The sequence below is a fragment of the Carassius carassius genome, chromosome 36 (assembly GCF_963082965.1).
Source record: "Carassius carassius chromosome 36, fCarCar2.1, whole genome shotgun sequence".
Taxonomy (NCBI): Eukaryota; Metazoa; Chordata; class Actinopteri; order Cypriniformes; family Cyprinidae; genus Carassius; species Carassius carassius.
The window spans coordinates 23,883,019-23,899,474 of record NC_081790.1 but is presented as its reverse complement, the minus strand read 5'-3'; the positions used below and the strand labels follow the sequence as shown (position 1 = coordinate 23,899,474).

Sequence of the window (16,456 nt, the reverse complement as noted above, 5' to 3'; positions counted from 1 at the left end):
TAATACAAAATCAGAAAATACTGTCAACAGCCAGAAAAACAAAAAACAAACACCATGTTTTTTATAAATTAAATGTTAGATAAATCAGGAGAATGATATGTAAAAAGCATATTGCATATATGTAAAACAATATAGTTCTGCAGTTAATTGGAATTAAACTGGTGCATGTTAAAGTAAAGATTTCTGGCTTAGTTCTTGAGAAAAAAAAAATAATAATAATTTTGAGGAAAATTCAACTTCAAAGATATGTATTTGAACTAAAATCTACAGGCAAAAATGTATAATGTTTAATAAATTAAAATCGTTTTTTTTTTCAAATGTTTTCTTTCCACTAGTCCAAGAGAAGATATGCTATAAAAGCAAAATAGACCAAAATCTCAAAATTTGTTGACTTGCTTACAAGTAAATTGGCAGGAGATTTTCAAACAAATCTGACAGGTTTTTTTCTAACAAATTTAACATAGCAAGCAATAGAAATAGATAAAAAGTGTTGAAAAATACATAACATCCAAGACTGACATCCATAAAAGAAAGTTCAAATGGATTCTCTATGTTAAGTGACACAGGTTAAATGTACGCTTTCATTGCTAAATCAAAAAGTTAAAGTTTTAGAACAACCACAAACTAGACTGTTATCAGTATCGGTAGAGTATCAGTACAGTAAAGCAGCGAAAGCATGAAAAAATAGAAGAATTCAAAACAGAAATGATTGTGATACTAATAAGTTGATAGTTTAGAGCAGCTAATAGAGTTATAGTAAAGCCATTAGAAGGCAAGTATGTGAGAAAGGAGACCAAAGGCCGTTTTGAATGGATGTCAATGAAGGACAGGCTTCACTATGCTAAAAAACAGCTTTTTATAGGAAACTACTTATCATTTAATGAATCGACAGTCTATTTGCTAATCTTCAACATGTTTTGCACTAAGCAATATTTTTGGATAGAACTCTTTTTAGAGTTTACCATGAAAAAATGGTATGACAGATAAGAGAGGTCACTGACTTTTTGAGATAGGTGGGATTCAGCTGACAGTTTACGGCATTTCTCATTCATTCCTATGCTATCAGTGAACAACGACTGACTGTCGTACAAATTTGCCTGAAATTCAATGACGTCAGCACTGTAATATGATTAGTAATGCTTTCTCCATTAGTAAGTAATACAGACCCTCTCACCTCCCAATAGTAAAACAATCTCTGCTATTACCTCAAAATTATTTCAGCACCTTGGTCAGCAGCACACCTGTCATAAGACTCTGAACAGCCTTTTTCACATGATGCAAATACCTCTGCAGTGGGGTTGAAGAGAGATTATAGCTCAAGGCTTTTATAAATAAATGTTTTGAAATTATAATCTCTTATTTGTCTCATTCCAATGTTATAGACTGAACAGCATTACAAACACAGTTGAGCTGCTCAGACAATGAACTCAATAGTAGCCAGCTCAATAGTAGTTCAATAGTTTATATAAGCCACTGACACAGTCCCACTTATTATAGTTAAATGCACTGTTACCCACATTTTCAGATCTATTTGGTTACATCCTTGTTAAACTTTCTTAACTTTAAATAAGTTAAAAGGCCTTAATCATAACATGTAAGATTAATGATAACAGGACAACTTTGTAGTAATCATTGATTTTTTTTTCCAGACTAAACAAACAGAGGACAGTTAACTTTTGGAGCCATCGATCAGCACAGATGTCTGAGCTGTCCTCTGTCGTTCTTTCACAATGGTCATTCTAGAGCATTTTAGGCACTCGCTGTTGACAGATGTGCCATTAAAAATGAAATTTGTTACGTTATTGTGCCTTGTTTTGGCGACTTGTTTCGCTGCAGAAGGTAAGTGTCCCACAATCTGCTTCGTTATTATTAAAATTCTGGTTTGTTTTGATTGAGCTTTCAAAATTGTTTCCATTTTCTGCATTTTCCACAGAAACATGCGTGGGACGCTGTCAGAGTGGCTTCGATCCTACAAAGAAATGTCAGTGTGATAAAATGTGCAAGTACTATGGAAGCTGCTGCATGGATTTCGACAGTACTTGTCGAACAAAAAGTAAGAACTTATATTAAGTAAGAATGTATATTATATTCAAATAGTAAAAAATTTATTTTATTAATGCATTTTAATATACACGTTGATAATATATTAATATATAAATCATTTATTCCTTTGATGGCTAAGTTGAATTCGAATATGCTGATTTGATACTCAAGAAACATTCCTTATTATGATCAATTCTGAAAATAAATGATCTCTTAAGATTTTTGATGAAAAGAAAGTTCAAAATAACTTCATTTATTTGAAAAAAAAAGAAAATTGTACAATTATATACTGTCACTTTAGATCAATTTAATGTCATAAAAAAACACACAAAAAAATGTGTATATTTGAATATGAATGTTCTATTAACTAAAGTGTTTATTATGTATGTATGTATTGATTTAGATTTTTACTTTACTATAGTACTTTCTAATATTCTAGCTTATTAAACAGAGACCACTGGTATGGGATGATTTCCAAGTGTAAACACTGTGGTGCTCTCAAAACATTGCTTTGTTTGTTTAGGCAGCTGGAACATTCCTACATGGCAACACTAGCTCATCCAATGGTGTATGTTTGAGGAGGGGCTTTCTGTCTTGTCTGACCAATGGCAGTCAAGGGGAGGGTTTGGGAAACCTGTTTACAATTAGGTTATGCATCAACTTTGGCCACTCTAGGCCCTGTGGACTTTACCCTGACATTATTTCACAGTGAAATAAACTTTTAAAACACAATTAAACATATACACATACATAAAGCCTGGGTAAAGAGTTGAAAGCCAAAAATTTAATGAAACACACTGAAAAAAAAGAAAAGACATTTTCTGATTAATCCAGAGACTTAAACTATCTCTGATTAAAAATATTGGCCTGCAGAGTCTTGATGTTCCATCTGCATTTATTCATGTAAAGCATTTTTCCTCCCAAATTTACAACTTAACTGGAAATGTTTCACAATAAAAATACCCTTTTCACAAGTTGATATTTACCTTGATTTTGCTTTGTTTTGTTCACACATCACATGTTTCTTATCTAATGCTTGAAGTTCAGTGACACTAATTACCCTCTTTGGCAAACAAGTACACTAACCTTTGATAAAACTTACTCAAAAAAATTTTGTTGTGAGGAAAATGACAACTACGCTAAAATGTCAGTGACAAGAGTAAAACAATAATATCTATACAAATGTTTTAAGTAACAAAAATAAATGAACTTGCTTCTCATTAAAATCAACATATAGGAAAGGCAAATTGTTTGAAATTCAGTTTGGTGACAAAAAGTACACATTTCACTTTTAAAGGAATAGTTCACCCAAAAATGAAAATTTGCTGAAAATGTACTCACTCTCAGGCCACGCAGGATGTAGATGAGTTTGTTTCTTTCATCACTTGCCCAGTGGATCCTCACCAGTGAATGGGTGCCGTCAATATGAGAGTCCAAACAGCTAATAAAGCATCACAATAATCCACAAGTAATTCACACAACTCCAGTCCATCAATTAACATCTTGTAAAGTAAAATGTTGCATGTCTGTAATAAACAAATCCATCAGTATGAACTTTAAACCGTTGCTTCCAGCTAAAATTTGAGTCCTCCATTCATTATATTGCTTTCTAGGGAAAAAGATCAGGATCAGGATCAGGAGAGAAATATACACAGATCAGGCACTGTTTACAAAACCATTCTAAACAAACAAACAAATATGTCAGTGTATTCTGATGTGAGAGGACAAGAGGGGATGGACATTTTCACTGGAAGAAGTGCTTTTATTATGCATTTTGGTCAAAGTTAAAATGCCTTAAATATTAGTTTACCTACTGCTTTTGACTTCACACAACATTAACTGATGGACTGGAGTGGTTTGGATTACTTGTGGATTATTGTGATGTTTTTATCAGCTTTTTGGACTCTCATTCTGACGGCACCCATTCACTTCAGAGTATTCATATGTGAGCAAGTGATGTAATGCTAAATTTCTCCAAATCTGCTCTGATGAACAAACAAACTCATCTACATCTTGAATCGCCTGAGGGTAAGCAAACGGTGAATTCCAGCCAATTTTTTTTTCTGAGTGAACTATTCCTTTTAATGTCTTATTAATGGAAAGAGAACCAGACATTGTGAAAATGCTGTACTATTTGAAAGTTTTAATTTCTTCCTCAGTTGCCCGTGGTGACATGTTTGATGTGCCTGAGGATGATCTGACCTCTTCGGTGTCACCGACGGAAGAATCAAATGTGACAGCCACCACCGCTCCGCTCCGAACCACCACAAGTTCCCCTCCTATGTCTCCTACAGTTCCACCTGATCCAGAAGCTGTCACCTGTAGCGGCCGCACCTTTGACGCCTTCATGCAGCTGAAGAATGGTTCGATCTATGCATTCAGAGGTGAGTTTTCAGGTTGAATATAATCATTGTGCATTTTTCTCAAGTTCAGGCTTACTAAACAACATCTTTTTCAATTGTGTTCTAGGGGACTATTTCTTTGAGTTAGATGACAAATCTGTCATGTCTGGGTATCCCAAACTCATCAAGGATGTGTGGGGCATCTCCGGTCCCATTGATGCTGCTTTCACACGCATCAACTGCCAGGGAAAAACATATATATTCAAGGTCTGTTTACATCAGGTTAAATATTAAAGTGATAGTTCATTCAAAAATGAAAATTCTGTCATAATTAATGACAGAATTTGAATTTGTAAACTTTGCCTTTAAGGGTTGATTGACCTAACAATTATTTTTAAATCCGGATCTATTAAAAAATAAATAAATACACCTCATATATGATGAGCGTGTCTATCATTAAAGATAATTTAGAGATTTTTTTGGAGTATAAAGCCACTTATGAAACCAACATGCAGAAAAAAAAACTAAACAAATTAGGAAATGATGTCACAGACAGGACCCCTGCATACTCTCAGAACTGTATTTTAAAGGTAAAAAATTCCATAAAAATATCAGATAATTTTATGACAAGGCAAGGTTTAGGTTAAAAAAGTACATGTGGTGCAATACAAACACTTAATAATGATGAGTTAAAGGGGTCATCGGAAGCGATATGCACTTTTACAAGTTGTTTGAACTGAAATGTGTGTTGGCAGTGTTTGTACACAACCACCCTATAATTATAATGTTCCACCCAGTGTTTTTTTTTTATCAAGTTAAATACTTTTCCCTTTCCCATATCAAGCCAGATTCCTGTCACAGGCCCAGGCCACTCCCACGATTGTTGAGGGACACTAGCGTTTTACCTTAGACCTGCCCTGAGTGAGCTGTTATCAGTCCGCCATTGTTTTACCACCGGAGCAGATATAGACAAGATTGTATCCTAAGTGATTGAGGTGTTTTGTTGTTGGATATAATAATGATCCTTGAATCTTTTTTTAATATTTTTATATCACTGAAAATAATTACGTGTTTACGCATGTGCTTAAACTGTTAGAGAAATATGTTATGGTTACATCACATGACATTATAGAATCGTGACATTTAAATGTTTGTTAAAAAAGTTAGGCTATATAGGCTTTTGCTAACACATGCATTTTAAACTAGATAAAAAAAATAAAAAAATAAAAATATATATATATATATATAAGGACACACATATGACTGACCTATACATACCTAAAATATTTTAAACTACTGACATTTCACTGCTGAATCATAGGGTAACAAGTACTGGCGTTTTGATGGAGATGTCATGGATGAAGATTATCCAAGAGACATATCCGTGGGCTTTGAGAAGATTCCAGATGATATTGATGCTGCATTTGCAATCCCGGCTCCAGGCCATCATGGGAGGGAAAAAGTGTATTTTTTTAAAGGTAATAAAGGTCAAAATAGATTGCTGCAAGGATGATATATTTTTATGGGCCAAAGCCAAAAAGAAGTTAGCATTTATGCACTTCCGGTAAAATTGTCCTGAAATCAATAGTTTTTATGAACAGGTTTTTAGTCAAATTCCTGAAATAAGGTTTGAACATAAGCTTGAGATATTTTCAAGTTGTTTTAAAATCAGTAATACCCCTATTTTACTAACAAGTGGTTAAATAGGAGTACAGAGATAGCCTTGAAGAGTTAGTTCATCCAAAAATGAAAATGATGTCATTAATGACTCAGCCTCATGTCGTTCCAAACCTGTGAGATCTCCTTTTGTCTTTGGAACACAGTTTAAGATATATTAGATTTAGTCTGAGAGCTGTCTGTCCCTCCATTGAAACTGTGTGTACGGTATACTGTCCATGTCCAGAAAGGTAATAAAAACATCTTCAAAGTAGTCCATGTGACATCAGAGGGTCAGTTAGAATTTGTTGAAGCATCGAAAATACATTTTGGTCCAAAAATAACAAAAACTACGACTTAAAAAAAATAAAAAAAACACATCAGCAACGTCACTGCAGTGTTGTGAACGCACTCACAACAGAGCCGGAAGAGAAGACAATGCTGAATAAAGTCGTAATTTTTGTTATTTTTGGACCAAAATGTATCTTTGATGCTTCAACAAATTCTAACTGACTGTGTTCCGAAGATGAACGGAGGTCTCACGGGTTTGGAACGACATGAGAGTGAGTCATTAATGACATCATTTTCATTTTTGGATGAACTAACCCTTTAAACTGTTGTTGGTTTTAGAGATTTTTGAGGGAATTGGAGTGATACTGACTTTTGGGTTGGACTAAAAAATACACCTGCAGCACTCTATATGTCAAAAATATGGTTATGCACCTTATGAAATAGATTTATTTCATATTTAATGTTTCCTTTGTTCACACAGGGGACCAGTACTACCAATATGAGTTCAAACACCAGCCTTCCCATGAAGAATGTGCTCGCATGACCAAATCCTCACCCTCTGTTGCCTTCACACGTTATACAAACCTGTACTGTGATTTGGATAATGTGTTTGCTCTGCTATTTCAAGACAGTAAGTCTGTGTCCATATGTTGTTTAAGCATAGGTTTCAGTAAATGTAATAAATTTTTTCCTGTCCATCCAGTTCAAGGGCATCACAAAGGGCCGCGTTTCATTTCCAAAGACTGGATTGGCATCAAACCTCCCATAGACGCAGCAATGGTTGGCCGACTGTACGTCAGCCCTGGTCCCTCACCATCTCCAGCCACCAGCCTGAGCAGAGGCCGAATCGGACGGAGAAAGAAGACCAGGGGTCGAGGAGACAGAGTGAGCCGTTCACTGTTCTGGGAAGACTTTGGTTTGGACTATGAGGAAAGGTTTGTTTATTACTGAGGTTTGTTGAGAGAACATTTGCATAGATGTATACCTTGTAAATGTATAGTAGATTTATAGATTATACGGTATGCTTAAATATGTGTTATATAGGTATTATGGAGCTGAGAAGCGTGGTAGAAAACAGAAAAAGGGGCGTGGAAGACGTCCATTTTGGTTTGACATGAGCTATGACCCGGATGACTATATAGATATGGAGATTGTCCAAGAAAAGGCCACACCTGTGCAGAATGTCTACTTCTTTAAGAAAGGTACTTCAACAAAGATAATGTTCTGTTGATTCTCTTTTTAAGGTAAATCCTAAAAAAATGTTTAAAACTGTTCTCTTGTCTTACCCTGACTCACTGTGGTTAGTCTAAAATTATGAATTTATATTTTGAGAAGCTGGGCTAGATTTGGCAAAAATTTCATATTCACGAAAAATGTCTCAGATTACACATGTAACAATGGTTCCATGAAAAAGGGAATGAAATGCTGCATCCACGAGAGGGTGCCTTTTGGGAATGTCTTCAGCATGACCAGTGTCTGAAGCATGAGAGTATAAAAGGGCACCTGTAAAATAAATCATCTACTTATTGTCTGAAGAAGGCGTGCAGGAATTCCTGAAGCATGGAAAAGGGACACAGCATCTTATCCCCTTCTCAGGAAACCATGGTTACATGCGTAACCTGAGACGTTCCCTTTCGAATGGGAACTTTACCCTAGAGGGGGTGCTTTTAGGGAACAGAATACCCATGCCACCATGCTGAACGGATGAGTGCCTAAATGGCTGAAACAAGTCTTAAGGCCCGTTCACACCAAGCACGATAAGTATAAAGATAACAATAAAGATATATTTCTAAAAATCGTTCTCAATATTAAAGAATATCGAAGTCCACACCACAACTATAACGATAAAGGCACAGAGAAACGATATCACTGGAATCACTTTCAGAATGATTTTTTTTCTGATGAATGATAAAAACATTGCCAACCAATCAGAATCAATCCTGCTGTAATGAGCTCGAGAATTTAAAGCAGCAGACGCGCATCCGCTTAGAATACACAGACAATATCGTTCGCTGGTGTGGAAGCTAATATCGTTATCTTTATAGTTATCGTTCTTGGTGTGAACGGGCCTTTAGACTCAACGGAGTCCTCACCCCTCTACCAGCAGGGTACAAGCCATAGACCGAAGCCAAACTACGCTCTTATTGAGGCCAGCAACCAAGAAGGCTCACAGAGAGCCTAGCACTCAGAGCCAGCTGGCCCGTGAAGCTCTACAAAGTGTAGGCCTAAATGCAACACCTTTCAAATCAGAGGCAGTCTAGCAACACTCCATTCCACTTAGCCAATGCCTGGCCGAGTTCTATAGGAGAAGAAGCCTCAGCATGACAACTCTCTAAAACGAGAGGAGACCTACTACAACTCACGCATAGGAAACCTTAGAAGGAGGCTCACAGAGAGCCTACAACCTGCAAAGTTATGTCCTAGTGGAGCTCTAGCCTGGATACCTCAATGAAGTTAACTCTCTGTAGCGATAGGAGGCCCAGATGACACTCGCAGTAGATTGCCAAGCTCTAGGAGCAGAGGCCTCTACATGATGATTCCCTGAAATAAGAGGAGGTGTAACTACACCCCACGAACAGGACTTGTAAGGAGGCTGACAAAGAGCCTATCACTTACAGATGCTGTCCTAGCAGAGCTCTGGCAAGCGGAAGCCTCAATGAGATAACTCTCTATAGTGAGAGGAGGCTTAAAGACACTCTCAGTAGATGGTCAAGCTCTAGGAGTGGAGGCCTCAGCATGACGACTCTCTAAAACAAGAGGAGGCCTAACTATATCCCACGCTCAGGACATCTCACAGATTCTGCCTAACTACACCCCATCCTAGTGAAGCTTTGGTAAGTGGAGGCCTGACGATACTCGCTGTAGATGACCAAGCCTACAACTCACAGATGTCTTCATCATAGGTCCAGCTTCAGGGCAAGAAAAAGTGCAAAAGTGTGTCATAGAAAAGTGCTTGCAATGCATGCAAACAGCCACCAAGGACTGAGCGTGCTGCTCTTCACATATGCACATAAAGGACATAATATGCCTGTCATCAGGTGTCAAGAAATGCTGACATGGATGAACAGACATTTTAAAGTTTGCAGTGCTAGTGCTTGCCATAGTTACATTGATTACAAACACACAAAACAACGGTCTCCCTGAAGACAAGAAATGTATAACGTATTTTACAGGTGCCTTTTTACACTGCCGACTGCCAATGTGAAGTTCATTTATGTCGTGGTTAGACTCGTGCTTCAGACACCGGCCTTTCCAAAGATATTTACAAAAAGCGCCCTCTATGGGACGAAGCGTAGAGTTCCCGTTTGAAAATTGTTTTAAAGATTGACATCTTGTTAAAAAATAAATAAATAGAAAATATGTTTTTTAAATGCTGTTCTTTTGATGGAAGATGAAAGAATCTAAAATAAAATGTATCACAGTTTCTATAGAATTATTAAGCAGCACACAATGATAATAATAAACATAGATAATAATAGGAATTTTCTCTTGAGCATCAAGTCAAGTCTTTTTGAAGTTATTTATTTTGAATTAACTTTAACAATAAAACATTTCACAGTATTACTGCTTAAGTTTTTTTTTTGGTCGAATAAATGCAGCATTGGGTCAACACTATTACTGACAACAAAGTTTAGTGTGTTTTATATTAATATATTATATTTGTATTTTTCAATATTCATTTTAATTTTGTGGTATTCCTCCACTAGATAAATATTACAGGGTGGACCTACAGACTAAACGGATTGACCATGTAAATCCTCCTTACCCAAGATCCATTGGCAAATATTGGCTGGGATGTAAAGAAAAGGATATGTCAGAAAAAAGATAAGAAACAAGGTTTTGTTATTGATAATGTTCTTGCTTAATTACATGCCATTTATGAGGATCAATCTTTACCATCAATATTATAGTTCTCTAAGTATTCCTGATGTGTTAATGTCAGGATCATGGACCCGTTTTGATGTGTTTTGCCCCTGTTTCTGTTCCTTATGTAGTGATGTTTAGTGATTTTCATCTCATTATTAGTTGATTCCCCGCACCTGTCTGCCTTTGTTAAGTTTAGTATAGGCTAAATGTGTAGTCTGCCTCATGTTTCCTTGTCAGGTCTTGAATGTTTACTTGCTCAATGTCTCCCTGTCCAATCGTTAAAGACTCTCATTTTGTGAAATATCCATGTTTCCTTGTTCCCTTGCTCCAGCCAGCTGTAACAGTTACATGATAGTAATCTCTGACTATAGTTTTGCATGCATTAGGAAACAACTTCTTATTACTATGATTCAGTATGATATAATGATCTCAATTGAACTTATGAACTGTTGTTGTTATAAGTATGAAAATACTGAATAATAAACTATGCAATCAGTATTGTGTTATTGTCTTAACTTGCACTGTATTGTACTGTACTAGTACTGTAATACATTGTAAGATGAATATCTGGTTAAACACGATGATCAGCAATTTATAATATGCAATATTTGGTAAAAAAGAAAAAGAAAAAAAAGCTTTTAAAAATGTTCTAATCTTCAGATATCTCAGTTTATGCTATTTCTGCAACCTGTTTATTATACAGTAAATTAATGTTTTTATTTACTTTGAAAATATAACAGATATGTAACATTTAATGTATCAAACAAATGTACAGAGATGTAAACTGCATACCTGAATTTAAGCAGAAAGATGGTTATATTATATAATATCATATAATTTAATGAGGGATCAACTTTAAGAAACAAAATTAAAAAAGTATTTGTTACCTGAATTTGAGAAAATTTCAAAGAATAATGCATGCCTCAAAGAAGGTAAATGTGCTGCAGTTGTATCTTAAAGCATTTTAAAAAGCTGGTAGGTTAAATGTCAACTTAGTTATAAAGATAAGGATGAGGAAGTTCATCTGATTTCACATCCTTCAATTCCTATCTATCCCGACGACAATAACGTCCTCTAGTGGCACACATGAGTGTAGCACTCATAGAGCAGTAGTATGGAGGTATGACCACTAGAGGTGACTAGTGTGAGAGTATTGAGTTATGAGTGAACACCACTCCAGCAGCTAAATGCCATACACTTCTGTACATGTCATACATAGACAAAAGCTGCACAACAACCCAAGACAGGAATGAAAGCATGTGAAGTGTTGGATTTGCAGGGGTTTTTTTGTGTGTTTTATTTTATTTTTTACACTGGTTATGTGGAAGTGTAACATTTCTGCATTTTAAACACCCTTTGCCTTCAAACTTTGGAGATGTTGGAATAAATATTATTTTCTCTTGTTGTCCTTCAAGCACTTTTCTTGAGCTTTGACATGCAAGAAAGTACAAGCAAGTGATATCATCTAACAAAAAAACAGCTCACTTTTATTAGAGGGCTGTTCTGAATGGGGTAAAGTCTCTGTGATAACGAGATCCTCTGAAGAATGCTGATAGCAGCAAGTCACATCACGCTCAACATATTTTCACATTAATATTCACTAACTTTAACTGGAGTAAGAGGGGTAAGAAACCCCCTGGGTGAAGATGAACCCCCTCACCACAGTTTGTTTCTCCTTCCAATAAATTGTCACGATCGGTGTTACAGAAAACACAGGAGAAGGAACCAATCGCAGGTAAGTCATTTATTAAAGGGTAATCCAAAAGGGGAAAACAGTCCAGGCAGGGTCAAAACCAGAATATCCAAATCCAAACATAAACAAGACACAAAGACAAGGCAAGGCAAGGCAAGATGACGGACATGAATAAACTTTCAACATTAAACAAGGACTCCGTAACACAGACTCAGACAGACCGGGTATAAATAGACAGAAGGATAATGAGGGAACAGGAGACAGGTGGGGAACAATCAATTACTAACAAGGAGGAAGGTGACCAAATAAGGGAACAGGAAGTGATAAGGTGACAGACACCGTGAGAAAGGGGGACATCTAGTGGAAACCCACTGTGACAGTACCCCCCCTCTGCGAAGCGGCTCCCAGACGCTCCACGACAGACACAAAACAGAGACCAGGAGGGAGGCGGACAGGTGGAGGCTCAGGGGGAGGGACGGAGGGCCAGAAAAAAAATCATGGGGAACAGATACCAGAATTGTAGACACAAAACAGAGAGACCAGGAGGGAGGAGGACCGGAGGAGGTTCAGGGGGAGGGACGGAGGGCCAGGCTCACAGAGAGGAACAGGGACAGGAGTGAACACAAAAACAAAAAACAACATGAAGACCCTTCAGGGCGGGGCAGAAGACCACCACGTCCGTGTGGTGGAGACTGGAGTCCCCCAGGGCGGAGCAGAGGACCACCACAACCGTGTGGTCAGGGCGGAAGCCTCCCAGGGCGGAGCAGAAGACCACCACAACCGTGTGGTCAGGACGGAAGCCCCCCAGGGCGGAGCAGAAGACCACCACAACCATGTGGTCAGGACGGAAGCCCCCCAGGGCGGAGCAGAAGACCACCACAACCGTGTGGTCAGTACGGAAGCCCCCCAGGGCGGAGCAGAAGACCACCACGTCCTTGTGGATGAAGCCAGAGTCCTCCAGGGCGGAGCGGAAGACCCCCACAACCGTGTGGTCAGGGCGGAAGGCTCCCAGGGCGGAGCAGAAGACCACCACAGCCATGTGGTCAGGACCAGAGCCTCCCAAGGCGGAGCAGACCTCCGTGCGGCTGGATCAACGAAACTCTGGTAATCCCCTGGTGTCCTTACTGGACTCCAGAAGATTGGTGCTTGCCTGACACTGTTAATGAAGATCACTGGTGACTTGTATTTGCTCATGAAGATCAATGGTGACTTGCCTTTGTTCATGAAGATCAATGGTGACTTGCCTTTGTTCATGAAGATCAGAGGTGACTTGCCTTTGTTCATGAAGATCAGAGGTGACTTGCCTTTGTTCATGAAGATCAGAGGTGACTTGCCTTTGTTCATGAAGATCAGAGGTGACTTGCCTTTGTTCATGAAGATCAGAGGTGACTTGACTCAGTCCTTGAAGATCAGAGGTGACTTGACTCAGTCCTTGAAGATCAGAGGTGACTTGACTCAGTCCTTGAAGATCAGAGGTGACTTGACTCAGTCCTTGAAGATCAGAGGTGACTTGACTCAGTCCTTGAAGATCAGAGGTGACTTGACTCAGTCCTTGAAGATCACCGGTGACTTGACTCAGTCCTTGAAGATCACCGGTGACTTGACTCAGTCCTTGAAGATCACCGGTGACTTGACTTGACTCTAAAAGGTCAACGGTGACCAGCCTAGTCTCTGGAGGATCCGCGGTGACCAGCCCTGACTCAGGAGGATCAGCGGTGACCAGCCCTGACTCTGGAGGATCAGCGGTGACCAGCCCTGACTCTGGAGGATCAGCGGTGACCAGCCCTGACTCTGGAGGATCAGCGGTGACCAGCCCTGACTCTGGAGGATCAGCGGTGACTAGCCCTGACTCTGGAGGATCAGCGGTGACTAGCCCTGACTCTGGAGGATCAGCGGTGACTAGCCCTGACTCTGGAGGATCAGCGGTGACTAGCCCTGACTCTGGAGGATCAGCGGTGACTAGCCCTGACTCTGGAGGATCAGCGGTGACTAGCCCTGACTCTGGAGGATCAGCGGTGACTAGCCCTGACTCTGGAGGATCAGCGGTGACTAGCCCTGACTCTGGAGGATCAGCGGTGACTAGCCCTGACTCTGGAGGATCAGCGGTGACTAGCCCTGACTCTGGAGGATCAGCGGTGACTAGCCCTGACTCTGGAGGATCAGCGGTGACTAGCCCTGACTCTGGAGGATCAGCGGTGACTAGCCCTGACTCTGGAGGATCAGCGGTGACTAGCCCTGACTCTGGAGAGTTCACTGGCACCTGACTCGACTCTGGAGAGTTCACTGGCACCTGACTCGACTCCGGAGAGTTCACTGGCACCTGACTCGACTCCGGAGAGTTCACTGGCACCTGACTCGACTCCGGAGAGTTCACTGGCACCTGACTCGACTCCGGAGAGTTCACTGGCACCTGACTCGACTCCGGAGAGTTCACTGGCACCTGACTCGACTCCGGAGGTTCAACTGGAACCTGACTTGACTCCGGAGGGTAAACTGAGACTCTCATCCTGTGCAGCGGCGCTCGGCAAGCAGCCATCTTAGGGGCCATGACTCTGGACAGGCGGCCCTCTTGTACTGTGGTGCTGGGCTGGCGGCCATCTTGTACTGTGGCGCTGGACCGGTGGCCAATTTGGGCATTGGCGCTGGGCTAGCGGCCATCTTGTGCTGTGGCGCTGGACTGACGGCCATCTTGTGCTGTGGCGCTGGACTAACGGCCATCTTGGGCTGTGGCGCTGAACCGGTGGCCAATTTGGGCATTGGCGCTGGGCTGGCGGCCATCTTGTACTGTGGCGCTGGACCGGTGGCCAATCTGGACATTGGCGCTGGGTTAGCGGCAATCTTGTGCTGTGGCGCTGGACTGACGGCCATCTTGTGCTGTGGCGCTAGGCTGACGGCCATCTTGGGCTGTGGCGCTGAACCGGTGGCCAATTTGGGCATTGGTGCTGGGCTGGTGGCCATCTTGGGCTGTGGCGCTGGAACGGTGGCCAATTTGGGCATTGGCGCTGGGTTAGCGGCCATCTTGTGCTGTGGCGCTTGGCTGGTAGCCATCCTGGGCAGTGGTGCTGGACTGGCGGCCATCTTGGGTTGTGGCGCTTGGCTGGTAGCCATCCTGGGCAATGGTGCTGGACTGGCGGCCATCTTAAGTTGTGGCGCTTGGCTGGTTGCCATCCTGGGCAGTGGTGCTGGGCTGACGACCACCCCGCCGGAAGAGACAGAAGTAGCTGGGGCATCCCACCGAAGCCGATGCTGCAGGTAGCGCACGAATTCCCAGAATTCCAGTGTCTCTAACTGCGCCATCTTCTCCTGAGACACTGGATCATCCAGCCCGCCATTGAAATAGTCCTTGAGGGCCGCATCGTTGTAGCCCATGCCCTCGGCCAGGGACCAGAACACCTGAGCCAGGGCACCCACTTCATTGCCCTCTTGGCGGAGGGCGATCAACCGAAGGTACTTGGTTCGCCGCTCCGCCATCTTGGCTGGGGAACGGAAAAATGACATACCGCTGGTTCCTACTTTGACGGAGTCCTTCTGTCACGATCGGTGTTACAGAAAACACAGGAGAAGGAACCAATCAAGTCAGGTAAGTCATTTATTAAAGGGTAATCCAAAAGGGGAAAACAGTCCAGGCAGGGTCAAAACCAGAATATCCAAATCCAAACATAAACAAGACACAAAGACAAGGCAAGGCAAGGCAAGATGACGGACATGAATAAACTTTCAACATTAAACAAGGACTCCGTAACACAGACTCAGACAGACCGGGTATAAATAGACAGAAGGATAATGAGGGAACAGGAGACAGGTGGGGAACAATCAATTACTAACAAGGAGGAAGGTGACCAAATAAGGGAACAGGAAGTGATAAGGTGACAGACACCGTGAGAAAGGGGGACATCTAGTGGAAACCCAGGGACACAACCCAGACACTGTGACATAAATGGCACAAAATCTCATATCAGCACTTTGATGAATGACGATGCTATTTTTTTCATTATCATTTTATCTAAATATCAAAATTTGGGAGATTTAGTTGAAACAGTTTTGAGGATAAATAACGTAAATAAAATTGAAAATAGTGATCTATGAGACAAAACTTTTTTTTTTCTTTTCTGAACTGGGACAGAGTGATATTTCATATATTATATGTATATGACATATTTTAAAATGTAATACTTATTGTAATAAGTTGGGTTATTATTACATTTTTCAACCGATTACCTTTCAGACCTATATGAACACCTAGAAATGTATTGAGTGAATTAGAACTTTTAATTTAATTTGCATTTATATTGTTACTGTTATAACATATCTTCAATTAAAATATGGGCAATTAAATATGTAAATATTAATATGCCTATACATAATTCTAATGTCTTTCATCGGTTATTCGATTATTAACTAAATTGTCAAAATACAATTGAACAAATGTCTCTATTTATTTCCCTTAATAATACATTTGACTGATGCATCATCACCCAGCACATGTTAAACGTATATCTACATATGTTACAGTAAATGTGCATTTATCTTTAATGAATGGTTCACCAACTAAAATTTTATTATT

At 40.2% G+C, this 16,456-nt stretch overlaps 1 protein-coding gene and 1 long non-coding RNA gene across 2 annotated transcripts; both read left to right on the top strand.

Annotated features, from left to right (window-relative positions):
* Positions 1-1,690: 1,690 nt before the first annotated feature.
* LOC132117436 (vitronectin-like) lies at positions 1,691-10,695 on the top strand. Its single transcript, XM_059526726.1, has 9 exons — positions 1,691-1,839; positions 1,934-2,053; positions 4,203-4,427; positions 4,513-4,652; positions 5,707-5,863; positions 6,814-6,963; positions 7,036-7,267; positions 7,377-7,534; positions 10,040-10,695. The coding sequence occupies exons 1-9, from the start codon at positions 1,731-1,733 to the stop codon at positions 10,159-10,161; spliced, it is 1,413 nt and encodes a 470-aa protein (XP_059382709.1). The 5' UTR covers positions 1,691-1,730; the 3' UTR covers positions 10,162-10,695.
* Positions 8,419-9,679, top strand: LOC132117437 (uncharacterized). The gene is made up of 2 exons (XR_009425755.1): positions 8,419-8,888; positions 9,095-9,679. It is a non-coding gene; the product is annotated as an uncharacterized LOC132117437 (long non-coding RNA).
* Positions 10,696-16,456: the final 5,761 nt, after the last annotated feature.

What these genes read in the sequence shown, in the direction of transcription:
- LOC132117436 (XM_059526726.1), top strand. Translation starts at nt 1,731, where the DNA reads ATGGTCATTCTAGAGCATTTTAGGCACTCGCTGTTGACAGATGTGCCA. An exon ending in CAGTACTTGTCGAACAAAAA is followed by an intron (nt 2,054 to 4,202) that starts GTAAGAACTTAT and finishes TTTCTTCCTCAG; the next exon opens with TTGCCCGTGGTGACATGTTT. An exon ending in TGCTCTGCTATTTCAAGACA is followed by an intron (nt 6,964 to 7,035) that starts GTAAGTCTGTGT and finishes CTGTCCATCCAG; the next exon opens with TTCAAGGGCATCACAAAGGG.